Source organism: Somniosus microcephalus, chromosome 11 (genome assembly GCF_052327205.1).
Source record: "Somniosus microcephalus isolate GS21.2 chromosome 11, FLI_Smic_1.0, whole genome shotgun sequence".
In the NCBI taxonomy this organism is placed as follows: domain Eukaryota; kingdom Metazoa; phylum Chordata; class Chondrichthyes; order Squaliformes; family Somniosidae; genus Somniosus; species Somniosus microcephalus.
Window position 1 is genome coordinate 230504070 of NC_140997.1, and position 27031 is coordinate 230531100.

At 45.0% G+C, this 27031-nt stretch overlaps 1 protein-coding gene across 6 annotated transcripts in view; it reads left to right on the plus strand.

The window, feature by feature from the left end:
- abtb1 (ankyrin repeat and BTB (POZ) domain containing 1) overlaps positions 1-27031 on the plus strand; it is a 98572-nt gene that overhangs the window by 39561 nt on the left and 31980 nt on the right. For 5 of the 6 annotated variants that reach the window (XM_086002099.1, XM_086002098.1, XM_086002097.1 and 2 more), the window contains 5 exons: positions 7466-7610; positions 12688-12847; positions 15256-15301; positions 18250-18366; positions 20371-20486. In XM_086002099.1, the coding sequence (XP_085858225.1) occupies positions 7466-7610; positions 12688-12847; positions 15256-15301; positions 18250-18366; positions 20371-20486 (584 nt within the window). Of the gene's footprint in view, positions 1-7465; positions 7611-10350; positions 12584-12687; positions 12848-15255; positions 15302-18249; positions 18367-20370; positions 20487-27031 lie in introns of those variants that run through there. The other variant, XM_086002103.1, reaches the window with a different exon arrangement.

The following is a 27031-nucleotide window of genomic DNA, read 5'->3' on the forward strand; positions in this document are numbered from 1 at the left end:
ATTTTAAGCCATTGGGAGACGCCATTTTAAACCACACCCAAAATGCCGAACTGTGGCAGTATCACCGCATTTGACAATGAAGTCGAAGATTGGACTACATATGTCGAACGAATAGAGGTATACTGCAAGGCAAATGAGGTGTCAGATGACAAGAAAGCGTCGGTATTGTTAAATTTAATGGGTGCAAAGACGTATGGTTTATTACGAAATCTAGTAACCCCAACGAAGCCAATGGAAAAGAGTTTTGAAGACATAGTAACGATACTACAGGAACATTTAAACCCCACACCGCTGCTGATAGCAGAAAGATTCAAGTTTCACAAACGGAACCAGCATAAGGATGAAAGCAATGCTGATTATTTAACAGAACTGCGCAAACTATCAAAACACTGCCAGTTTGGAGCGGGACTGGCAGATACCTTAAGGGACAAGTTTGTGTGTGGGCTTCAAAGTGAAGGAACCCAGAAACGGCTTTTATCTGAAAAGGACCTTACGCTGGAAAAGGCTTTCAGCATTGCGGTATCATATGAAGCAGCAGCACGGGGCGCTGCAGAGATACAACAGAGACCGCAAGAATATGGCACAAACGAAATGTCATATGGAACAGAGAAGTGCTATCGCTGCGGCAGAACAACACACGACCAGAATAATTGCTGGTTCAAAGACCAAGTGTGCAGACAGTGTGGAAAAGTAGGACACATAGCACGAGTCTGCAGGTCGGGAAAGAAAACCAGCAATAAGAAACCGACCAAAGAAAAGCACAAGAAGGTACATAAGATGACGGAGAATAGTTCAGACGAACAAAAGAGTGATAACGACTCCGAAAGCAGGGAACTGAGTTGTCTGAAACTACATAATGTGATCACAACGGAGGATCACCGAACCATTTGGGTCACTCTCAAGATAGCAGGAGTCCAGGTAAAGATGGAATTGGACACAGGATCAGCCCTAACAGTCATAAACCGACGGGACTACGAGCGGCTATTCTCACACATACCCTTGAGAGACACAAAAATTATTTTGAAGATGTACACGGGGCAAAAAGTCTACCCCAAAGGAAAAATAAGGGTGACCGTTATATATAACGGTAAGGAAACACCAAAACTAGACCTGTATGTATTACAAGATGGAGGACCACCATTACTGGGACGTGAATGGATCCGGAAAATACAACTGGATTGGCATTCCATACAGGCACTGACTGTGGCTGACAAAAAGGATGACGACGTCACACCTGGGCGACTGTCAAAGATCCTAACTGACGCGAAAGAAGTGTTCCAGCAAGGACTCGGAACACTAAAAGGCATGACAGCGACGATTAAAATTGAAGAAAACGCAAGGCCAAAATTTTTTAAGCCCAGACCAGTACCTTATGCGATCCGTCCAGCCGTCGAAGCAGAGCTGGAGAGTCTGGAACGTTCAGGTGTACTGTCCAAGGTAGACTGGAGCGAGTGGGCTACACCCATCGTCCCTGTGATGAAAAAGTCGTTGAGCAGCACGCCTGGGGAACCAAGGAAGGTTCGCATCTGTGGGGGCTTTAAGGTAACAGTGAACCCGGTCCTTCACACCGTACAATATCCACTTCCGCGGATTGAAGATATTTTCGCCTCGCTATCTGGAGGGAAACGCTTCACTAAGATTGATCTGGCCCAGGCGTATCTGCAAATGGAGGTAGAAGAAGCATCAAAAAAATACCTCACAATCAACACCCATAAAGGTCTCTACCAATACAACCGGCTGGTATTCGGGGTAGCATCAGCTCCGGCTATTTGGCAGAGGGCAATGGAACAAGTCCTGCAAGGGATCCCAGGGACCCAGTGTTATTTGGTCGACATCCTGGTCACGGGCGAAAATGACAGTGATCACCTTGCCAACCTGGAGCAGGTGCTCACTAGATTGCAGGAATATGGGCTCCGAGCTAACCGCCCCAAATGCGAGTTTTTTAGAAAACAGATCTCGTATTGTGGCCACGTTATCGATAAAGAGGGGTTACATAAGTCCCCAGAGAAGATTGAGGCAGTAGTCAAGGCTCCAGCACCGGAAAATGTGTCACAACTGAGGTCGTTCCTCGGGCTGGTAAACTACTACCATAAGTTCTTGCCAAATTTGTCTACAATACTACACCCACTGAACACCCCACTGCAAACGGGTGCCATGGAAGTGGAGTGACGAATGTAGACGAGCTTTCCAGAAGAGCAAAACACTAATCACATCGAAAGAGGTATTGGCCCATTACAACCCAGCATTACCAATTCGGTTGGCATGTGATGCGTCACCCTACGACATTGGAGCGGTGCTGTCGCACAAATTCTCGGACGGCTCAGAGAGGCCAATAGCCTTTGCGTCACGATCACTAACCTCAGCCGAGCGTAACTACGCCCAGATTGATGGGGAGGCCCTCAGCCTAGTGTGGGGAATGAAAAAGTTCAATCACTATCTGCACGGGCAGAAATTCACCTTGCTGACGGATCACCAGCCTCTTGTCTCCATTTTTAATCCGAAGAAGCGCGTTTTGGTGATGACGGCGCAACGACTCCAAAGATGGTCACTTTTTCTAGGGGCGCACCACTATGAGATTGAATATAAGGGCACGAAACAGCATGGAAATGCTGATGGGCTATCACGCCTGCCACTGCCTACTGCAGAGGAAGCACCAGCAGTGGATCCTGTCGAAATATTCCATTCGACTATAGTTGAATACCTACCGGTAACTAACGCTTGTATCGAAAAGGAAACCCGAAATGACCCGACACTGTCTCGGGTATATGATTTGACGGTGAAGAGATGGCCAGCACATGGCGACTCACTGTTGCCAGCATTCTCGACAAGGAGAGAACAGCTGTCAGTGTGCCGGGGGACCTTGATGTGTGGATCCCGAGTGGTAATTCCACCCAAGCTAAGGGATAGAGTGCTCAATGAGCTTCATGAGGGTCATCTGGGAGGGGTAAAAATGAAAAGCCTAGCCAGGGCTTATGTGTGGTGGCCGGGAATCGATAAACAAATCGAGGACCTGACCAAGAGCTGCTCAGGATGCCAGAAAGTCCAAAATGCACCACCACAGGCCCCTCTACACCCATGGGAGTGGCCCTCATCTCCATGGCAATGGGCGCATATTGATTTTGCTGGTCCATTCATGGACTCAATGTTTTTAATAGCCGTGGATGCTCACTCGAAATGGCCTGAGGTCATCAAAATGTCCTCCACCACCACGGAGAAAACTATTGCAGTCCTACGGACCATTTTTGCCAGGAATGGCTTGCCAGAACAGATTTGCTCCGACAATGGACCACAGTTTGTGTCCGAAGAGTTCCGGAGGTTCTTGAAAAAGAATGGGGTAAGGCATTACACATCCGCCCCGTATCATCCAGCCACAAATGGATTGGCTGAGAGGTTCGTACAAACCTTTAAGAAGGCAGTAAAGGCTATGTACAATGACAACATTCCGCTGCAGCACAAGGTGGACAATTTCCTGTTCGCCTACCGGAATGCGACACATGCAGTCACCAACCAGGCCCCAGCCATGATGTTGTTTAACCGAAGGTTAAGATCTCGCCTGGATTTGCTCAGACCAAATGTACGAAGAGATGTTGAGAGTAAGCAATTCCAGCACATCCATGAGAAGCCAACAAGGAGCTTCAATGTAGGGCAACCAGTCTTGGCCTGCGACTACCGAACAGAAAAATGGCAGCCAGGAACGATATGCACACGGCAGGGCCCACTAATGTACACAGTGGCCGTTGGGGAGAGCATCGTGAGACGCCATGCTGACCAGATCCTAGAGTCACAGGAACAAGTCAACCCCATGCCTCGCCCATACGTACCTGGTGATGAACCCGACGTACAGGTCGCATCTACCCCAGAAACAGTAGCATCGGAAGCTGATGAACCAACCGACGATAGGGGGCCAGAATCGCCTCCGCACCAAGAGCAAGACACTCGGGAAAGGCGCTATCCAGAAAGGATCAGGAAGCCTCCCCAAAGACTGAATATATAAATAGACTATTTTCAGCTAATGTTGCATGTTAAAAGTGTTAATTGTAATTAGTTTGATATTTAATTGTTAAATGAGTGTTATGGTACTGTTAATCTAAAAGGGGAGGAATTGTAATGTATATACCTTTTTAAGGGGGGAACTATCTTTTACAGCTCATGTATACTGCAGTACCGGCAGTGACCACACCTGTATATAGCCCTGAGTAGTAATCTGTACAGATCAGTTGCAGTGTGAGCCACGTTGAGTAAACACCTGTTGTATCGTTCTCCGCAGTCTGTGTCTTATTATACACGGACACAACACTTACATTTCTATAGTGCCCTTCACGACCTCAGGACGTGCCAATGTGGTACTATTTGAAGTGCAGTCACTGTTGTAATGTAGGAAACGCAGAAGCCAATTTGCGCACAGCAAGATCCCACAAACAGCAGTGTGATAATGACCAGATAATCTGTTTCAGTGATGTTGGCTGACGGATAAATATTGGCCCTGGACACCGGGGAGAACTTCCCCACTCTTCGAATAGTGCCGTGGGATCTTTTACGTTCTCCTGAGAGGGTAGGCGGGGCCTCGGTTTAATGTCTCATCCGAAAGAAGGTACCTCCGACAGTGCAGTGCTCCCTCAGTACTGTTCTGGAGTGTTAGCCTAAATTTTGTGCTCAAGCCTATGGAGTGGGACTTCAACTTGGTTCTCGGACCACTGCTTTTATTGATCTATGTTAATGACTTGGATGTGGGTGTACAGGTCACAATTTCAAAATTTGCAGATGACACAAAACTTGGAAGTATAGTGAACAGTGAGGAGGATAGTGATAGACTTCAAGAAGACATAGACAGGCTGGTGGAATGGACAGACATGTGGCAGATGTAATTTAACAGAAAAGTGTGAAGTGATACAGTTTGGTAGAAAGAATGAGGAGAGGAAATATAAACTAAAGGGTACAATCCTAAAGGGGGTGCATGAACAGAGAGACCTGGGGGTATATGTGCACAAATTGTTGAAGGTGGCAGGGCAGGTTAAAAAAGCTTATGGGATCCTGGGCTTCATGAATAGAGGTGTAGGGTACAAAAGTGTGGAATTTATGATGAACCTGTATAAAACACTGGTTCGGCCTCAACTGGAGTATTGTGTCCAATTCTGGGCACTGCTCTTTCGGAAGGATGTGAAGGCCTTAGAGAGGGTGCAGAAAAGATTTACAAGAATGGTTCCAGGGATGAGGGACTTCAGTTACGTGGATAGACAGGGGAAGCTGGGGTTGTTCTCCTTGGAGCAGAGAAGGTTGAGAGGAGATTTGATAGAGGTGTACAAAATCATGAGGGGTCTGGACAGAGCAGATAGAGAGAAACTGTTCCCGTTGGCGGAAGGGTCTGGAACCAGAGGACACAGATTTAAGGTGATTGGCAAAAGAACCAAAGGCGACATGAGGAAAAACTTTTTTACCCAGCGAGTGGTTAGGATCTGGAATGCACTGCCTGAAGGAGGCAGATTCAATCACGGCTTTCAAAAGGGAGTTAGATAAGTACCAGAAGGAAAAAAATTTGCAGGGCTACGGGGAAAGGGCGGGGGCGTGGGACAAGCTGAAGTGCTCTTGCAGAGAGCTGGCACGGGCTCGACGGGCTGAACGGCCGCCTTCCGTGCTGTAACCATCCTATGATTCTAACCCACAATCTTTCAGCAGACCCAAAGCTGACACCGAGCATGCTCACCTTCGTATTAGAAGGTTATGCACCAGTACTTCAGCTTACAATATGTACTGAAACATGTACAATGCTACATTGTTAAAGGCGTCGTCCTTCAGGTGAGACGGGAAACTGAAGCCCCATCTGCCCGTGTAAGCCACGCTAAAGATTCCATGGAACTATTCCAAGAAAGACTTGGGTGCTCTCAAGTGCAGCGCAGAACCTTTGCCTCTAAACAATTGCAATTGCACTTCAAAAATAACTTGTGTGAGACACTTTTTCAACAAGATTAAGTGTTACAAAGAGGAAAAACATTATTGTACTTGTAGAACATAAGAAGCAGGAGTAGGCCATACGGCCGCTCGAGCCTGCTCCATCATTGTGAAGGCACTTCGCATATTGCACTGCTGATTGTTGTGTATCCTGTTGTGTTTCGTCTCTTCCTATCCTGTGGCTCAACAATAAGCTAAACCACTGTCCCAACACATGGGAAACCAAGCCAAAGAATGTTGAAATGTGTGCGCAAGCATTGAGCTTGAGCTAGAGTGGTGGTCTTTTATGTAAGAAAAGCTGTGCTTCATGCGAGATGCTGTACTCCAGTTAGGTAAAACGAATTTCCCTTCGTTGTGTAGCAGCCGTGTAAAGGTTGTGGGGGGCTGGGGGACCGGGGCACCCAGGGATTATGCAACCGCCAAGGAGTCATGACCTTCAAGGGTGGGGAGAAAAAACAACATTTTAAGAACATAAGAAATAAGAGCAGGAGTAGGCCATACGGCCCCCTCGAGCCTGCTCCGCCATTCAATAAGATCATGGCTAATCATCGACCTCAACTCCATTTTCCCCCCGATCTCCATATCCCTTGATTCCCCTAGAGTCCAAAAATCTATCGATCTCAGCCTTGAATATACTCAAAGACTCAGTATCCACAGCCCTCTGGGGCAGAGAATTGCAAAGATTCACAACCCTCTGAGTGAAGAAATTCCTCCTCATCTCGGTCTTAAATGGCCGACCCCTTATCCTGAGACTATGCCCCCTAGTTCTAGACTCTCCAGCCAGGGGGAAACAACCTCTCAGCATCTACCCTGTCAATCCCCCTCAGAATCTTGTATGTTTCAATGCGATCACCTCTCATTCTTCTAAACTCCAGAGAGTATCGGCCCATTCTACACAATCTCTCTCATAGGACAGCCCTCTCATCCCAGGGATTAGTCTAGTGAACCTTTGTTGCACTGCCTCCAAAGCAAGTATATCCTTCCTTAGATAAGGAGACCAGAACTGTGCACAGTACTCCAGGTGTGGTCTCACCAAGGCCCTGTATAATTGTAGCAAAACTTCCTTACTCTTATACTCCAACCGCCTTGCAGTAAAGAAGAAAAGGTTAAACTATAAAGCTTTTTCTGTTGACACACTTGCAATGTTTCCTTTAAGCTGCGCAGCCGCGCTCTCCAGCTCTCTCACAGCCAGCTCATCCACTTTTAAATAGGAAAAGCCGCGCATGTGTGCAGTATTTTGAATGGGCCGCGCACCCCAAAAAAAATTAAAGGGAACATTGTACACTTGCTTACTTTGATAAAGTCCTGCATTGGTGAGGTTGTACTGCAAAGCAGCACTCACTATATGACATTTAGCACAAAGGTAATCGGTTTCACACTCGAATATTAATTTAATGAATTGTCATTGATTCTAGCGGTTTAAATTGTTATTTGTTTTACCCTCATTAATCAATGACGGACTCTGAGCCAACTATTCCCGAGGCTCTGTCTTCCCGAACTGAAATCTGTTGTGTTTCAGGAGCAAAATGTGAAGCCAACACGTTTGATGGGGAGCGCTGCTTGTATGGTGCCCTGAATGATTCCATTCGCAGGCTGCTGAAGGACTACAAACAGATCACTGCGAAGTGTATGCAGAGAGATTATTACGATGACTTTCTGCAAAGGTAGGAAATCAGCAATAACTTGCGTTTCTGTCGCGCTCATTATGTACAAATTCAGCTGCTTAAAGGGGCGGTCAAGACGGGGGGGCAAAGCATGCTTGAAGAGGAAGGTCTTGAAGGGGATTTATGCATCACAATAACCCCCCCCCCCATTCCCTCCCTCCCCCCTGACCCCTCTGCTCCTCCAACTCTGACCTTTTGTGCATCCCCCTTCCCGTCGCCCCACCGTTGATGGCCATGCCTTCAGCCGTCTAGACTGCGCCCTACAGCTCTCCGCTTCCCCCTCTCCTTTATCGCCCTCCTCAAAACCCAGCTCCAGAACAAGCTTTTTGTCACCTCTCCTAGTATCTCCTCCTTTGGCTCTGCATTCATTTTTTGTCTGATTACTCCTCTGTAATTCGTTTGCGATGTTTTTCTACGTTATACATAACTGCAAGTTGTTATACGTGGCAGCTATTTTGTGCGCAGCAGGAATGGCAACTGTAACAATAATGGAATAACATGAGGATGGAATCACAGCAAATGGATTCATAAAAAATATATGAACTGTGTGAAAACTCGGGTACAGTACATAGTGTTTATATAACTGGACTAGCAATCCAGAGGCCTGGACTAATGATCCAGAGATGTGAGTTCAAATCCCACCACGGCAGCTGGGGAATTTAAATTCAGTTAATTAAATAAATCTGGGATAAAAACGCTAGTATCAGTAATGGTGACCATGAAACTACCGGATTGTTATAAAAAAAAACATCTGATTCACTCATGCCCTTTAGGGAAGGAAATCTGCCATCCTTACCCGGTCTGGCCCATATGTGACTCCAGATCCATGTGGTTGACTTTTAACTGCCCTCTGAAATGGCGGCTCGCCAGCACCTTCTCAAGGCCAATCAGGGAGGGGCAATAAATGCTGGCTTTGCCAGCAATGCCTACGTCCTGTGAATGAATAACACTTTATATAAAAAAAAAAAAAAAAAAAATTGCCTGATCATTTATGTACATCATTAAAGAAGCCATTGCTACCATTAGAATTGCTCGGTGTTCATTTTTGTCTGATAATCACTCCTGTGAGCGCCTTGGGACGATTTACTACGTTAAAGGCCCTACATAAATGCAAGTTGTTGTTGTTGTTGAATCATGCTGACCCAAGATCTGGGCTGATGTGCTCTACAAGGGGAGAAATAAATCGCTCCCAACTCCTTGCCGCAAAACTTCCCAAACCACCGCAGGACAGAACAGGGGCAAGTACAGGGTGACTGGACAACCGAGTGTGAGAAGGGAGGGGACAAGTTATAAGTCTCCAGTTTCATAGGAATTGCAATGCTGAAATAGGTCATTTGTCCCAACCAGTCTGTATTGGTGTTTAACTTCTACATGAACAGGAGTCGTAACCCTTTGTGCCCCCTTAGTCTCATATAAGTGTTAGCTGTGGCTCAGTGGGCAGCACTATCGCCTGAGTCAGAAGGTTGTGGGTTCAAGTCCCATTCCAGAGACTTATGCACATAATCTAAAAGAAATAGTTTTATTGTAACTTTTGATATAATTGTATTCCTTAATTATGCTGTGCAGAATATTTAATATATTACTGGACAGCACACGCGTTTGTAACTTTTGGAGCTATTGGCCCAGAAATTCGGGTCGGAGGCTTCCCGCGGGTGCAAGCCCCCGACCTGCACTTACCTAGCGCGCCGACCGTTGAGCTGTGGGCCCGCGTGGGATTCCGATCCTGGGCCTCCTCCAACTGCCGGCGCGCAGTGCTTGCGTATCCCAGGGGCGCAGTTAGTTCGAAGCGTCCACTGGGATCACGTGGGCCATGGTGAGCCAATCGTAGCAGGGAATTTGTATTCACAGATTAACTTTGAATACAATTCCGCCCCAAAACATCACTTAAACTTCAAATAAATTTAAAAAAAAACACTTAAAATAACTATAAATTACATAAAATAACTATTTTAAACAATTTAAATTTATGAAAAAATTAATTGCAGTTTCTAACAGGGCTAAAAATAAACTTACCTTTCTTTAAAGTATTTAAAAATAATAAACCTGTGGAAAAAATGTTTTAATTTTACTTAATTCACCATTTGTTAAAAGCAGGCCTTGCGACTGCTTTTTAAACGTGTAACTGCTGGAGACTTACCCTCCCGGAGAAAGCTGCAAAAAAAACAGAAGTTCCAGGCGGTAACGCGCTGCCTCTCCGGCGCACGCGTTCGACCTGTGAACCCCTTCCTTTAAGGGAACGGAAGTTCCGGTTTCCCGCGCATGCACGAAGCCGGCACTTTCGTTGGCCTATGTGTGAGTACCCAGCGCATACTCACCCGTGGGGACCCGAAGTTCTGGCCCATTAAGCGGACCCACTTTTGCATTGTTGTGAAGCAGATCCCTCAGCTCAGCATGACTGCATTGAAAGAAAGGAAAGACTTGCATTTATATAGCGCCTTTAATGACCACCAGACTTCCCAAAGCACTTTATAGCCAATGAAGTACTTTTTCCAAGTGTAGTTACTGTTGTAATGTAGGAAACACAATTGAAAATAGGGGGTGATTTTATCAATGGGGACGTGACGGAGGCGGGACTGCTGCTTGTCGGGTTTTTGACCCGCCTCCATCGACGTCCGGCCAACCCACGCTATTTTCCCTTGATTGACCTTGTTAAGCCCGCCAAGCGGGCTTAGCCGGCCAATTAAGGGAAAGCCGGTGACAGAACGTCAGCGTATGACGTTTCACCTGTCAAAAATTTTTGATAGATGAATTGTTATCGTGACAACGACAGCTTTGAGAAGCTGTCAAACACTGACAATCTCTGTTCTTTGGTGAGTCCTTGTACTCAAGACTCACCAAACCTCTTTCCTGAGCAGAAGTCAGATGGCTGTTGCATCGGAGAATGCAGCAGCCATTCTGTCACCTTTGCCGTGGAGATGAGGCAGCTCCGCAGCCTAAAGGGATGAAGCCTGGAGGAAGAAGCAAAGGTAAGTAATCTTATTAAAACACTTAGACTCACCTCACACACTTACCTCTGCACACTTGCACTCATCACTCACCTGCACACCGGACATGTCGGCCCCTCCGACCCCTGCAGACCCACGGCTCGGCTCGCCTCGCCTCGCTGACCCTGGCGAGGTTCGGATACGTCGGGAAGCCCACACTTCAGGGCTCAAAATAGGGATTATCCAAAAAACTGCCCGTTAACAGGCAGTTAATTGGCACTAATCCCCTTCGGCGCGGGTCGGGTACCCGCCTCCTGGGAAGATGGCACGGAGGCAGGTTTGGGGCGGGATGGGTACCCGCTCCCAGATTCTGCCATTTTCCTGGCAGTCCATACCCGCCTCCCCGGGGCTGGGAAAATTGCCCCCATAGTTTCAGTGCAGTGTCGGACCAGGTTTATAACGTGCTCATGGAACCTCTTTGACCTCGTGGGTGCTTGATAAGCTGAAGCAGAGCTTATTTGAATGTCTGGAGAGTGTTTGTGCCCCCATTCTCCATTCTCCAAAGCATTTGAAATTTACCGGTTGGGTACGGAGCTCTGCTCGTTCCTTGGACCAGCTGTGCTCCCCTCGCTCGCTGTGGTGCAAGTTTGCACACACGGAGCTCTCCTCTGGCCTGGAGAATCAAATTCCATTGCAGTATAAACAAGGTGGGTAGCTACCGTATAACCAGAACCCATCATTCATAAAATAACCTCAAAGAAGATCGTGATGCGTGATAATGTGTGGTAATCAATTACAATTTAAAAAAATCTTGTCTAAAGACTATATAATTGTAGAGTTTGATGAGCATTGCTAATTGGTCTGTCCTAACCAATGGAAGTAACAGCACGAACCAGTCGGGTCCGGAGAACCTATGCCAGGCAAGTAGATACGTCAGTCGCCTTGCTCACTACTTCCCAGCCTCCCCCTGCTCTGCTTGCTTGGGCCATTCTTGCTGTCCAGCCGATCTGTGTTATTCATGAGCCATGCCAAGTGTTATCCAGGAGAGGGGAATGGGCTGATGAAATGGGTTAATCACCATCCTTTCACCCCTGGGACCCACGTTCAAATTCAGCCCAGACTGATGGGTTGGAAGTTTCTGCGTTTGTCCAATTGACAGACTTCAAAAGTAATTCATTGGCTGCGAAGCGCTTTGGAACATCCCGAGGATGTGGGAGGCACTATATAAATGCAAGTTGTTTTTCGTCCTTCTTTCTGCTGTCTAAGTGTCCTATGCACAGCGAGTTTGGGTTGTGTCTATCCATTTCCTGCCCCTAATTTGGCATTACATATTACGTGGAATCTACAGCACAGAAACAGGCCATTCGGCCCAGCAGGTCTATGCCGGTGTTTATGCTCCACGTGTGCCTCCTCCAATTACCCATTCCCACCCTGCTCCTGTGTTCTTCTATTCCTTTCTCCCTCATGTATGCTTCAAGCCTCCCCTTAAATGTGCCAATGCTATCTGCTTCATCCACTCCACGTGGCAGCGAGGTTTCCATTCTCGCCACTCTGTGCAAATAAATTCTTCCTAAATTCTTTATTTGATCTTTTAAGTGGCTATCGGGTGACAGTGCCCTGGCATTTCAAAGACCTAAAAAAGGCACGATGGGCTGAATGGCGAGTTACATCAGATCTATCTTGTATTTATACACAGTCTGTTAATTGGCTGGTGATATTTGTAACGTTTATATAAGAGCTGATTTCACTGTCGGCTCATTGCATAGATTCGTAGAACCTTGCAGGACAGAAAGAGGCCATTCAGCCCATCGTGCCTTTACCAAGTCTTTGGTTAAGTCACTCAGACAGGTGCAAGGATGGTTCGGCGTTGGAACAAATGCCACACTGGTACAGCAGGAGAGTGTTTGGGAGCGAAGTACATCGTTGGGGCAGAGCGGAGGGCGCTTTTCCTACCATCTCGCTGAGCCCCACTGACCTGGGAGTGATTGATGGTGACACCGAGGTGCCTAAAAAGAGTTCCATTTCCCAACACTGACATCCCTCACCCTGGTGAGCACAAAAAAAGAACCCGGGCGAAGAATATGGCTTCTGGCAGAAATTGTGGCATTTTAATTTAACTCGAGTGACTTCTCTATTTCTGTTTTCATGAGCAGGTTATTGGAACAAGGCTATTACAGTGACGTTTCCTTCCTGGTTCACGGCGAGACGTTCCGAGCCCATCGCTGTGTGCTGAACGCACGCTCGACGTACTTTGCAGAAATGTTTCAGACAAAGTGGAAGGGAAAGAAGGCGATAGCTCTCAAGCACCCGCTGGTAAGATGTGCATCAGCGCCGTAGAATTTTACAGCACCGACGGAGGCCACTTGGCCCCGTTGCACCTGTGTCGGCTCGCTGAAGGAACAATGCTCTTATCCCCTTCCCCAACAATTTTATTTTATTTTTTCAAAATATTTATCCGCTTCCCTTTTTAAAAGCTATTGCGGATTCTGCTCCCACTGCTAGTTCCGATAGGGCGTTCATTCCACGTCCTAACAACCCTCCGCCTAAAAGAAATTCTCCGAAGCTCTCCCTTCATTCTTTTGGCAGTAATCTTAAATACATGTGCTTGGAATTTCTGTGGGGCTGTGGAACCTGGGTGGATTTCCTGGATAAAAGGGGTACGGTAGCATAGTGGTAATGTCACTGGGCTAGTAATCCAGAGACCTGGACTAATGATCCAGAGAAATGAGTTCAAATCCCACCACGGCAGCTGGGGAATTTAAATTCAGTTAATTAAATAAATCTGGAATAAAAAAACAAGCTAATATCAGTAATGGTACTGACCATGAAACTACCGGATTGTCTTAAAAACCCTTCTGGTTTTTAATCTGGTTTGGTCTATATGTGACTCCAGACCCACAGCAGTGTGGTTGACTCTTAACTGCCCTCTGAAATGGCAGCTCACCACCACCTTCTCAAGAGCAATTAGGGATGGGCAATAAAATGCTGGCCTTGTCAACAGCACCCACATCCCGTGAATGAGTAATAATAAAAAAATAAATGCCCATTTCTACCGGATCTCTGGGATTTCCGCTGAAGTTATGGCAGGGGTTCAGGAGAACTCCACGAAATTCTACCGTGCGTTCTCTGGTTACCAACTCGCCAACAGTGGAAATAATTTAACATTTATCAAAGCCATTTTATAATTTTGAACACCTTTATCATGTTTGCCTTCTCATCCCTGGTATCATTCCAGTGAATCTCTTCTGCACCCTTTCCAACGTCTTGACAGTGATCCTAAAGCAAAGAGCCCAAAACTAGACACACTATTCTAACTGTAGTCGAACCATTGATGTGTATAGGTTTAGCAGGGTCCCTATTTATAAAAGCTAGGATCCCACATGCTTTTTTTTTTTTAAAACAGCCTCGCAACTTGTTCTCTCATTTGTGTATCTGTACCCCTAAGTCTTTCAGCTTGTCTACTCCTGTTACAGTTTTTCCATTAATAACTTTGCTTACACTTGAACACTGAGAGGGATCAGCGTTCCTTTTCCCTGATGGCTGACTTTTTCTTTTTATCATTGTACTCATTAACTGTACAAACCCATATATAGTTACATAAGCATTCTGTTCCTCCTCTCCCCACTTGCTCACCTAAAGGTGCCGACTTGGACTGGGGTATAATTATGGGAAATAACAACAGAAAATGCTGGAAAAACTCAGCAAGTCAGGCAACATCCGTGGAGAGAAATTTGAGTTGACGTTTCGGGTTTGACCCTTCTTCAATCGTATAATTATGGGTGCTGGCTGCCCTCTGGTGGCCGTATTTCACATACATGCCCAAACTTTGAGTGTTGTTAAGCCTTTCGACCGTGAGTGCAGCTGTGGGGGAAAGAACATTGAGCTTCGTAATGTTTAATGGCTCAGAAATTTGGGTCCCCACGCTTGAGTATGGGATTGGGGGCAAGGTACTGACTTGGATAGAGAACTGGTTGGCAGACAGGAACTGGTTGGCAGACAGGAAGCAAAGAGTTGGAATAAATGGGTCTTTTTCCGAGTGGCAGGCAGTGACTAGTTGGGTACCGCAGGGATCGGTCAGCTTTTAACAAGTTAAGTGGTGAATTAATTAAAATTAAAACATTTTTTCTGCAGGTTTATTATTTTTAAATACTTTAAAGAAAGGTAAGTTTATTTTTAGCCCTGTTAGAAAATGTAATTAATTTTTTTCAAAAATTTAAATTATTGTTTAAAAGAGTTATTTTATATAATTATAAAAACGTGATGTTTTATAAAAAAAAAAAAAAAAAATGATTTGAAGTTTTAGCGATATTTTGGGGCTTATAGTATTTATGGTTTTGACAGCTCTTCCTGTCAATTTTATGAATGGACATTCCCTGCTACCATTGGCTCTCCATGGCCCACGTGATCCCAGGGGACGCATCGAACTAACTGCGCCCCTGGGATACGCAAGCACTGCGCGCCGGCAGTTGGAGGAGACCCAGGATCGGAATCCCACGGGGGTTCACAGCACAACGGCCGGCGCGCTAGGTTAATGCAGGTCGGAGGCTTGCACCCGCGGGAAGCCCCCGACCTGAATTTCTGGGCCAATGAAAATCTTTCTTCGGAGCATTTATGATAACAGTAGAGTTTATTTATGATTGACAGAATAATTCTGCCATAGCATCAGAGTACAAGTGCATGGTCTGTTTCACGTTGTGTAATTCTTCTCTCCCATTCCACAGATTAACCCAATGGCTTTCAGGGCAATTCTGCAGTATTTCTATACAGGTATGTAATGTGCTGTATGCAATGTCTGTTATGTATTTGGTGTGGAGATGCCGGTGTTGGACTGGGGTGGACAAATGTAAGAAGTCACACAACACCAGGTTATAGTCCAACAGTTTTATTTGAAATCACAAGCTTTTGGAGCGCTGCTCCTTCGTCAGGCCGGACCTGCTGTGATTTCCAGCAAAAAAAAACCAAATGTTTTTTTGTCTGTTTTATGTTTTTCATACAGACCCCAGCATCTGCAACATTTGACCCCTTGTGACCCCACCTCATTGTTCTTTGATGTAATGTTTTCCTGACTAACCTGTTTGGACACCATTCACACCTTTGATTGCTGTGATTATCTCTCTGCCGAGGTGTGATAAATGGCAGTTAGAAAGATTACCTGTAATCATCTGGCATTATTCTCTGACTATATAAGCTGTGTCTTTATGCATCTCTCCACTTCACCTGACGAAGGAGCAGCGCTCCGAAAGCTTGTGATTTCAAAAAGAACTGTTGGACTATAACCTGGTGTTGTGTGACTTCTTGCATGTATTTGGAGAAATTGGAATATAGGTGATAGTTGTGGCTCAGTGGGTAGCACTCTTCTGTGAGCACAAAATCTAGGCTGACGCTCGCAGTGTAGTACTGAGGGAGTGCTGCACGGTCGGAGGTGCCGTCTTTCGGATGAGACATTAAGCCGAGGCCCGGTCTGCCCTCTTGGGTGGACGTAAAAGATCCCATGGCACTATTTCGAAGAAGAGCAGGGGAGTTCTCCCCGGTAACATGGCCAATATTTATCCCTCAGCCAGTATCACTAAAAATGATATGGTCATTATCACATTGTTGTTTGTGGGAGCTTGCTGTGTGAAAATTGGCTGCCATGTTTCCTATATTACACAGTGATTACCTTCAAAAGTCTTCATTGCCGTAAAAGGCATTGTATAAATTCAAGTCTCTCTTTACTTCATTTGCAGCTTTAGAAAGTGGTAGTAAAAAGTTTTTAAAGAATGACAGGAATTTGGTACAAATGAGGTCCAATTAGCCTATCATGTCTGTACTAGCTCCCCCACTCTTTACTCTTGTCCCATTTCCCTGTTCTTTCCCTGTATCCTTTATTATTTTTGTCCTTTGAGGGTTTACCCATCTTGTATGTTGTTATTGACTCGGCTAAAGCAACCGTTTATGCTTTTGCTGCCTTTTATTTCAGTAGCACTGGTGTGTCATCCAAGGGCACATTCTTCATTGTTACCCAGTATGTTGATATGACGTGGAATCATCGAGCGCAGAAGGAGGCCATTCGGCCCATCGTGCCTGAAAGAGCTCTCCAATTCCTCCCACTCCCCTGCTCTTTCCCCATAGCTCTGCAAATGTTTCCTTTTTAAGCATTTATCCAATTCCTTTTTTGAAATTTATAATTGAATCTGCTTCCATCGCTCTTTCAGGCATTGTATTCCAGATTATCATAACTTGCATAAACAGTTTCTCCCTATCTACTCTGTCAAAACCCCTCAATTTTGAACACCTCTATTAAATCAAACCCTTAAACCTCTCTGCTCTGAGGAGAACAATCCCAGCTTCTTTAGTCTCTCCACATAACTGAAGTCCCTTATCCCTGGTACCATTCTGGTAAATCTTCTCTGCACCCTCTCCGAGGTCTTGACATCATTCCTAAAGTGTGGTGCCTAGGATTAGACACACTGCTCTCGCTGCGATCTAACCAGTGATTTGTAATGGTTTACCATAACTTCCTTGCTTTTGTACTCCATGTCCTTCTTTATAAAGCTAAGGATCCCGTATGCTTTTTTAACAGCTTTATCAGCTTGTCCTGCCACCTTCATAGATTTGTGTATGTGAACCCCGAGGTCTCTCTGTTCCTGAACCCTATTTAAAATTGTACCACCTAGTTTATATTGCTTCTCCTAATTTTTCCTTCCAAAATGCATCATTTCACACTTCTATGCATTAAATTTCATCTGCCATGTGTATGCCCATTTCACCAGTCTGTCTAAGTCCTCCTGAAATCTGCTACTGTCCTCCTCACTGTTTACTACATTTCCAAGCTTTGTGTCACCTGCAGACTTTGAAATTATGCCCCCTTTACCGAAGTTCAGATCATTAATACAGGAAACTTTGTGCTATCCGGAGGTTGAATGTCCGGCAACTTCGCTCTAACGGCAGAAATCAGCAGCTGTTTTGGTTAGATTTTTTTTCTTCTCCAAGCATTCTTTTCACAGGCAGGCTCTGGAAAGCGTCTTTGTCGCTTAGCAACAGCTTCAGAGACGCTTCCAAGCTACTGGGCCGAGTGTTTACAAGCTGTTGCTGAGCAACAGTGTTTGTGGTCAGATACGGCAGGCTCTAGAAAGCGTCTCTGTACCTTAGCAACAGCTTCAGAGACGCTTCCAAGCCACGGGCCGAGTGCTGACAAGCTGTTGCTAAGCAACAGTCTTTGTTGTCAGATACGGAGATGAAAAGCTCCTATCCAATAACATTGACGCTGGTCTATCCGGAAGTTTTGAGGCAACGGCAGTAGCTCGGTCCCGTGGGTGCCGGATAGCACAAAGTTTCCTGTATATATCAAAAAGAGCAGTAGTCTCAGCACTGACCCCTGGAGGCCGCCACTGTTTGCTTCCATTCAGTCTGAAAAACAACCGTTCACCACTACTCTCTGCTTTCTGTCACGCAGTCCTTTTCATATCCACGCTGCCACTCTCTTCAATCTTGTGGGCTTCAATTTTGCTAACAAGTCTATTATGTGGCACTTTATTAACTGCCTTTAGAAAGTCCATATACACAACATCAATTGCCTTCGTCGCTATTTCATCGAAGCACTTTGTCAAACGATTTGCCTTTAACAAATCCATGTTGTCTCTCATTTATTAACCCATCTTTTTTCAAGCGACAATTAATTTTGCCCCTCACACAAGAGATTTTACCCATTTTCATGGTTACCTCTGTTTCTGCAGGCCGCCTAGATATTGAAGTGGAAAATGTTGAAGATTTTAAAATCTTAGCAAAGCAGTGCAAGTTAGAAGAGCTCATCAGTGAACTGGAAAGCAAATGCAAAAAAGTGTATGAGTTTGGTAAGTTTTTACAGCACTCACTTTCCTAACATAACGAATATCTTAAAAAATAAAATGTGATGTTTTCTTTGATTATCCCTTATGCTTCCCTTTTATAGCTTCCTGGGATACACAACCTAAAAAGAAAGACTTGCATTTCTGCAGCGCCTTTCACGACCTCAGGATGTCCAAAAGTGCTTTACAGCCAACAAAGTACTTTTGAGTTATAGTCCCTGTTGGATTGTAGGGAAATGCGGCAACCAATTTGCGCACAGCAAGCGCCCACAAATAGCAATGTGATAATGACCCAATAGTCTGTTTTAGAGATGTTGGTTGAGGGATAAATATTGGCCAGGATGCCGGGGAGAACTCCCCATCTCTTCTTCTGGCTTGCTGACGCTCATTGTCTAGGCTCACACGTGAGTGTGAAAAGGAGTAAGTGAAAAGTAAAATCCCTTCAAGTGTTGTTATTTGAAGAGTTAATTAATGAAGTTCAAACCTGTCTCTGTTGTCTGGTCTAGAATCATGTTTCTAACCCATCGTCTGTGCGGAAGTGAAGCACACAAGGGGAACTCTTAAGAATGCCATGGTCACACCAGCGCAGAGTGACGGAGCCATGCTCTGCCTCAAGTCCCACTCCAGAGACTTGAGCACAAAAGTCTAAGCTGACATTCCTGTGCAGTACTGAGCTCCGCTGCATTGTTGGAGGTGCCGAGATGTTAAACTGAGGACCCTCCAACAATGGAGGGTCCTCGATTTAACATCTCTCAGGTGGGCGTAAAAGATCCCATGGGACTATTTTGAAGAAGAGCAGGGGAGTTCTCCCTGGTGTCCTGGGCCAATATTTATCCCTCAATCAACATCACTAAAAGAAAGAAAGAAAGACTTACATTTATATAGCACCTTTCACGACCACCGGACGTCTCAAAGCGCTTTACAGCCAATGAAGTACTTTTGAAGTGTAGTCACTGTTGTAATGTGGGAAACGCGGCAGCCAATTTGCGCACAGCAAGCTCCCACAAACATCAATATGATAATGACCAGATAATCTGTTTTTTGTTTTGTTGATTGAGGGATAAATATTGGCCAGGACACCAGAGATAACTCCCCTGCTCTTCTTCAAAATAGTGGCCATGAGATCTTTTACATCCACCTGAGAGAGCAGACGGGGCCTCGGTTTAGCGTCTCATCTGAAAGACGGCAACTCCGACTGTGCAGCACTCCCTCAGCACTGCCCCTCCGACAGTGCAGCACTCCCTCAGCACTGTAGTAGATTTTTGTGCTCAAGTCCCTGGAGTGGGATTTGAACCCACAACCTTCTGACTCCGAGGCGAGTGTGTTATCCACTGAGCCACGGCTGACGCTAAAAACAGATGATCTGGTCATTATCACATTGCTGTTTGTGGTAGCTTGCTGTGTGCAATTGGCTGCTGCGTTTCCTACATTACAACAGTGACTGCACTTCAAAAAAAAAAAAAAAAAAAAAAATATATCATTGGCTGTAAAGCGCTTTGGGACATCTTGAAGTCGTGAAAGGCGCTGTAGAAATCCAAGTCTTTCTCTAGGAATTCCCCACACAGCGAGCTCCTGATCTCGTGTTGCTATGGGCAGTGGCCAAATGGAGGCCAGGCACTTTCCCATAGGAAGAGAGAGGAGTAAAAAAAAAAAATGACAGTTTTATTAAAAAGTTCTGTTATCATGGGTCCTTTTCACTTGCTGGAATCGCCTCGCCTCTTGATAGCATTTGCTTTCCTTCTTTTGCTGAAGTGCAAAAAAAAAGGGAGACGGAACAGCACTGAAGCCATCTCGGCCAACAGCCCACAGCTAGCACGTGAATGGATTCTGAAAGGAGTAGCCGGTCGTCCGCAGGTTGAAGGAGATGAGGAGTAATCCTCCGGGCTGTGTTCTGAGTGGTGCTGCGTTAAAACGATAAAGGGTGTGCTTGGACTTGGCACCCGTTGCTTTTCTTTTTGATTTCGAAGTGGATGGCAGAGCTGTTACATTTCTTGTTTTTCTTTAACGCAGTCTCCTCAAAGCCTGGGACCTGGGTGAAAGTGCTCACATTGGAACCTGATGAAAACTGCAGGCTGCAGGATGATCTGGCCATGCTCGCTGACTGTGCCCTGCCTGCGGAGCTGCGGGTAGCTTCCTATTTTTAATACTTAATTTTTTTTTTTTTTCTGTGAAAAGAACCTCAATGTTTTTGAATTAATTTCTCCTTGGAGCAGAGAACGTTAAGGGGAGGTGTGTTGAAATGTTCAAAATCATGAAGGGTTTTGATAGAGTAGATAAGGAGAAACTGTTTCCAGTGGCAGAAGGGTCGGTAATCAGAGGACACAGATTTACGGTAATTAGCCATGATCTTATTGAATGGCGGAGCAGGCTCGAGGGGCCGATTGGCCTACTCCTGCTCCTATTTCTTATGTTCTTATAAGAATTATTAGGAGCAGACGTAGGCCATACAGCCCCTAGAGCCTGCAATAAGATCATGGCTGATCTTCGACTTCAACACTTTCCCGCCCGATCCCCATATCCCTTGATTCCCCATGAGTCCAAAATTCTATCTATCTCAGGCTTGAATATACTCAATGATTCAGCATCCACAGCCCTCTGGGGTAGAGAATTCCAAAGATTCACAACCCTCTGAGTGAAGAAATTCTTCCTCATCTCAGTCTTAAATGGCCGACCCTTTACCCCCTAGTTCTAGACTCTCCAGCCAGAGGAATCAATCTCTCAGCATCTACCCTGTCAATCCCCCTCAGAATCTTATGTTTCAATGAGATCACCTCTCATTCTTCTAAACTCCAGAGAATATAGGCCCAATCTGTTCAATCTCTCCTTACAGGACAACCCGCTGTTAAGCGAAGCGAAAGAGGAAATAGCAGAGGCCCTGACCATCATTTTTCAATCCTCTCTGGCTTCAGAGGACTGGAGGACTGCTAATGTGGTACCCTTATTTAAAAAGGGAGAAAAGGATAGACCGAGTAATTACAGGCCAGTCAGCCTAACCTCGGTGGTGGGAAAATTATTGGAAAGAATTCTGAAGGACAGGATAAATCTTCATTTAGAAAGACTCTGATTAATCAAGGATAGTCAGCACGGATTTGTTAAGGGAGGGTTGTGTCTGACAAACTTGATTGAATTTTTTGAGGAGGTAACATGGAGAGTAGATGAGGGTAGTGCATTTGATGTAGTGTATATTGACTTTAGCAAGGCTTTTGATAAGGTTCCACGTGGCAGACTGGTCATGAAGTTAAAAGCCCATGGGATCCAGGGCAAAGTGTCCAGTTGGATTCAAAACTGGCTCGGAGACAGGAAGCAGAGGGTAATGGTCGATGGGTGTTTTTGTGACTGGAAGGCTGTTTCCAATGGGGTTCCGCAGGGCTCAGTACTAGGTCCCTTGCTTTTTGTGGTATATATCAATGATCTTGACTTGAATATAGGCGGTATGATTAAGAAGTTTGCAGATGATACTAAAATCGGCTGTGTGGTTGATACTGAAGAAGGAAGCTGTAGACTGCAGGAAGATAGCAATAAATTGGCCAGGTGGGCAGAACAGTGGCAAATGGAATTCAATCTGGAGAAGTGTGAGGTAATGCATTTGGGGAGGGCTAACAAGGAAATGGAATACACATTAAATGGTAGGACACTGAGTAGTATAGAGGAACAAAGGGATCTTGGAGTGCATGTCCACAGATCCCTGAAGGTAGCAGGCCAGGTAGATAAGGTGGTTAAGAAGGCAAACGGAATGCTTGCCTTTATTAGCCGCAGCATAGAATACAAGAGCAGGGAGGTTATGCTTGAACTGTATAAAACACTAGTTAGGCCTCAGCTAGAGTACTGCGTGCAGTTCTGGTCACCACATTACAGGAAAGATGTGATTGCACTAGAGAGGGTACAGAGGAGATTTATAAGGATGTTGCTGAGAGTAGAGAATCTTAGCTATGAGGAAAGACTGGATAGGCTGGGTCTGTTTTCCTTGGAACAGAGGAGGCTGAGGGGAGACCTTATTGAGGTGTATAAAATTATGAGTGGCATAGATAAAGTGGATAGAAAGAACCTATTTCCCTTAGCAGAGGGGTCAAACACCAGGGGGCACAAATTTAAAGTAATTGGTGGAAGGTTTAGAGGGGATTTGAGGGGAAATGTCTTCACCCAGAGGGTTGTGGGGGTCTGGAACTCACTGCCTGAAAGGGTGGTAGAGGCAGGAACCCTAACCACATTTAAAAAGTACTTGGATGTGCACTTGGGATGCTGTAACCTGCAGGGCTACGGACCAAGAGCTGGGAAGTAGGATTAGGCTGGATAGCTCTTTGTTGGCCGGCCTGGACACGATGGGCCAAAATGGCCTCCTTCCATGCTGTAACTTTCTATGATTCGATGCAGCACTCCCTCAGTACTGCACTGGGAGTGTCAGCCTAGATTTTGTGCGCAAGTTTTTGGAGTGGGGCTTGAACCTTCTGACACAGAGGCAAGAAAGCTACCAACTGGACCACATACTCTCCACTGCACCTTTTAAAATCTTTTATTACATTATTTTTTTTGAAATCTGGATTAACATTGTTGTCTTTGGGAACTCAATCGCATGTTGGATGGCCACCTGGAGTTGGACGATCTCGGGTGCTTTGGTGCACTTGGTCTACGGAGTTATACTGTCACCGTTGCTGTCGATACACGTCCAAAACTACTTTACATCAAAGTGAAAGTGACAATGTAAACGCAGTCTAAATTTTAAAACCTTTCATTCATCTTTCTGCCTTCTACCGCCCTGATTTCAATCTCCATTATGAGAGCAACATTCAGAAAATCCCAAACGAGTTATGTGGTGAAGAAAACTCGAGAGCTGAGGAGGACATGCAGTAGATGCAACCGGAATAACACGCCTGAACAAATAACCTTGTCCGCGATTCACGAAGGGTTAAGCAATTAAATCACAATCATAGAACTTTACGGCACAGATGGAGGCCATTCAGCCCATTGCGCCTGTGCCGGCCGACAAAGAGCTATTCAGCCTAATCCCACTTTCCAGCTCTTGGTCCGTAGCCCTGCAGGTTACGGCACTTCAAGGGCATATCCAAGTACTTTTTAAATGTGATGAGGGTTTCTGCCTCTCCCACCCTTTCAGGCAGAGAGTTCCAGACCCCCACCACCCTCTGGGTGAAAAAGTTCTCCTCAACTCCCCTCTAATCCTTCTACCAATTACTTTAAATCTCTGCCCCCTGGTTATTAACCTCCCTGCTAAGGGAAATAGGTCCTTTCTATCCACTATATCTAGACCCCCTCATAATTTTATACACCTCAATCAAATCTCCCCTCAGCTTCCTCTGTTCCAAAGAAAACAACCCCAGCCTACCCAATCTTTCCTCATCGCTAAAATTCTTCAGACCCGGCAACATCCTCGTAAATCTCCTCTGTATCCTCTCTTGTGCAATCACTTCCGTCCTGTAATGTGGTGACCATAAGAACATAAGAAATAGGAGCAGTAGTAGGCCATTCGGCCCTTCGAGCCTGCTCCGTCATTCAATGAGATCATGGCTGATCTTCTGCCTCAACTCCATTCACCGGCCCTATCGCCATATCCCTTGATGCCCTTACTAGTCAGAAATCTATCGACTTCTGTTTTGAATATACCCAATGACTGAGCCTCCACAGCCCTCTGGGGTAGAGAATTCCAAAGATTCACCACCCTCTGTGTGAAGAAATTTCTTCTCATCTCAGTCCTGAATGGCCTACCCATTATCCTGAGGCTGTGGCCCCTGGCTGTAGACTCCCCAGCCAAGGGAAACATTCTCCCAGCATCCACCCTATCAAGCCCTGTAATAATTTTGTATGCTTCAATGAGATCCCCTCTCATTCTTCTGAATTCAAGAGAATACAGGCCTAGTTTACTCACTCTCTTCTCATACGACAGTCCCGCCATCCCAGGAATCAATCTCGTGAACCTTTGTTGCACTCCCTCTATGGCAAGTATATTCTTCCTTAGGTAAGGCGACCAAAATTGTACACAATACTCCAGGTGTGGTCTCACCAAGGCCCTATATAATTGGAGTAAGACTTCTTTACTCCTGTATTCAAATCCTCTTGTAATGAAGGCCAGCATACCATTTGCCTTCCTAATGGCTTGCTGCACCTACACATTCACTTTCAGTGACTCATGTACAAGGACACCCAGGTCCCTTTGTGCATCTGCATTCCCCAATCTTTCACCATTTAGGAAATACTCTGCCTTTCTGGTTTTTTTCTACCAAAGTGGATAACTTCACATTTATCCACATTATATTTCATCTGCCATGTTCTCGCCCTTTCACTTAGCCTGTCAAGATCCCTTTGAAGCCTCTTCACATCCTCTTCACAACTGACACTGCCACCTAGCTTTGTATCATTAGCAAATTTGGAAATGTTACATTTAGTCCCTCATCCAATAATATAGATCGTGAATAGCTGGGGCCCAAGCACCGATCCTTGCGGTACCCCACTATTCACAGCCTGCCATCCTGAAAAAGACCCGTTTATCCCTACTCTTTGTTTTCTGTCTGTTAACCAATTCTCAATCCATGCTAGTATATTACCCCAATTCCATGTGCCCTAATTTTGTTCGCCAACCTCTTGTGTGGGACCTTTATCGAAGGCCTTCTGAAAATCCAGATAGACCACATCTACTGGTTCCCCTTTGTCTACTTCGCTAGTTACATCCTCAAAGAACTCCAATATGTTTGTCAAACAGGATTTCCCTTTCATAAATCCATGTTGACTCTGCCCAATCTTACTATTAGTTTCTAAGTGCCCAGTTATTGCATCCTTTATAATAGATTCCAGTATTTTCCCAACTACTGATGTGAGGCTAACAGGTTTGTAGTTCCCCGTTTTCTCTCTTCCCTCCTTTCTTAAATAGCGGGGTTACATTTGCTATCCTCCAATCTGCAGGAACCGTTGCAGAATCTATAGAATTTTGGAAGATGACAACCAATGCGTCCACTATCCCAATGGCCACCTCTTTCAGAACCCTAGGATGTAGGTCATCTGGTCCTTGGGATTTATTGATTTAGTCCCATTAATTTTGCTAGTACTGTTTTTTTACTAATAATTTCTGTAAGCCCTTCATTCTCGCCACACCCTTGGTTTTCTCGTATTTCTGGGAGGTTTTTTGTGTCTTCCTCCGTGAAGACAGAAACGAAGTATTTATTTAATTTCTCTGCCATTTCCTCATTCCCCATTATAAATTCTCCCGTCTCTGACTGTAAAGGACCTACATTTACCTTCGCCAGTCTTTTACTTTTCACATACCTATAGAAGCTTTTGCAATCTGTTTTTATATTTTTCGCTAGTTTGTGCTCATATTCCATTTTCCCTTTCTTTATCAATTTCTTGGTCCCCCTTTGCTGATTTCTAAAAAGATCCCAATCCTCAGGCTGACCGCTTTTTTCTGGCAACTTTATAAGCTTCCTCCTTTGACTTAATACTAGCTTTAATTTCTTTTGTTAGCCATGGTTGGATCACTTTTCCTTTTGGGTTTTTATGACCTAGAGGAATATATGTTTGTTGCAAATTATGCATTATTTCCTTGAATGTTAGCCATTGTATGTCCACCTTCATACCTTTCAGTGTAGTCTCCCAGTCTACCATGGCCAACTTGTCCCTCATACCCTTGTAGTTTCCTCTGTTTAGATTGAAGACCTTAATTTCAGATTGGACTACATCACATTCCAACCTAATGTAAAATTCAATCATCATATGGTCACTTGTCCCTAAAGGCCCCTTTACCACAAAATTATTGATTAGCCCTTTCTCATTACACAGTACCAAATCCAGAATAGCCTGTTCCCTGGTTGGTTCCTCCACATACTGATCCAGGAAACCACCTCGCATGTATTCCAAGACTTCGTCCTCCACACCATTAGTGTAATTTGATTTGCCCAGTCAATATGTAGATTAAAGTCTCCCATGATTACCGTATTGCCCATGTTACATGCACTTCTAATTTCTTGATTGATACTGTGCCCTACATTACCACTACTGTTTGGTGGCCTATACACACCGAAACTGCACGCAGTATTCTAGCTGTGGCCTAGCTAGTGTTTTATACAGTTCAAGCGTAACCTCCCTGCTCTTATATTCTATGTCTCGGCTAATAAAGGAAAGTATCTCATAGCTTCTAAAATTAGATTTAAGAGATGACTATGAATTATTCAGAGATACTCTTAGTTTTCATCCTGCATTTGTAAAATTGTACTGGCAAGAAATTTGCAAATGGATCTAGAATGTTTCTGTTTGTGCTTCTACAGTCACCCAAAATTTAGAATCCTTGGAAAAATTTGGTCAAGTATCAACTTGAGGGGCACAATTGCTTGCTGCTTTATAATTTTACTGGCCTATATAATTCACACTAAATCATACATTGTTATACTATATATAGAAGGTACTTTAATTTAAAACCTAAAATGTGGATATGAGAGTGATATCTTCATGCATGTTTTTCTGCCCACTGTGGGGTAAGGGGCTGACTTGCTTGTTCCAAATGGCTGCTGTGATACAGGAGATTTACTTTCTACGCTGGATCTTGTGTATGGCCAGCCCTTTGACATGGCAAGACAGATTCCACCAATCTCTACACTCACTGCACTTAGTGTGCTTTGCTGCCGTGTACCGCAATATCGCACAAAAGATCAGGAAAACTCGTGAAAGATAG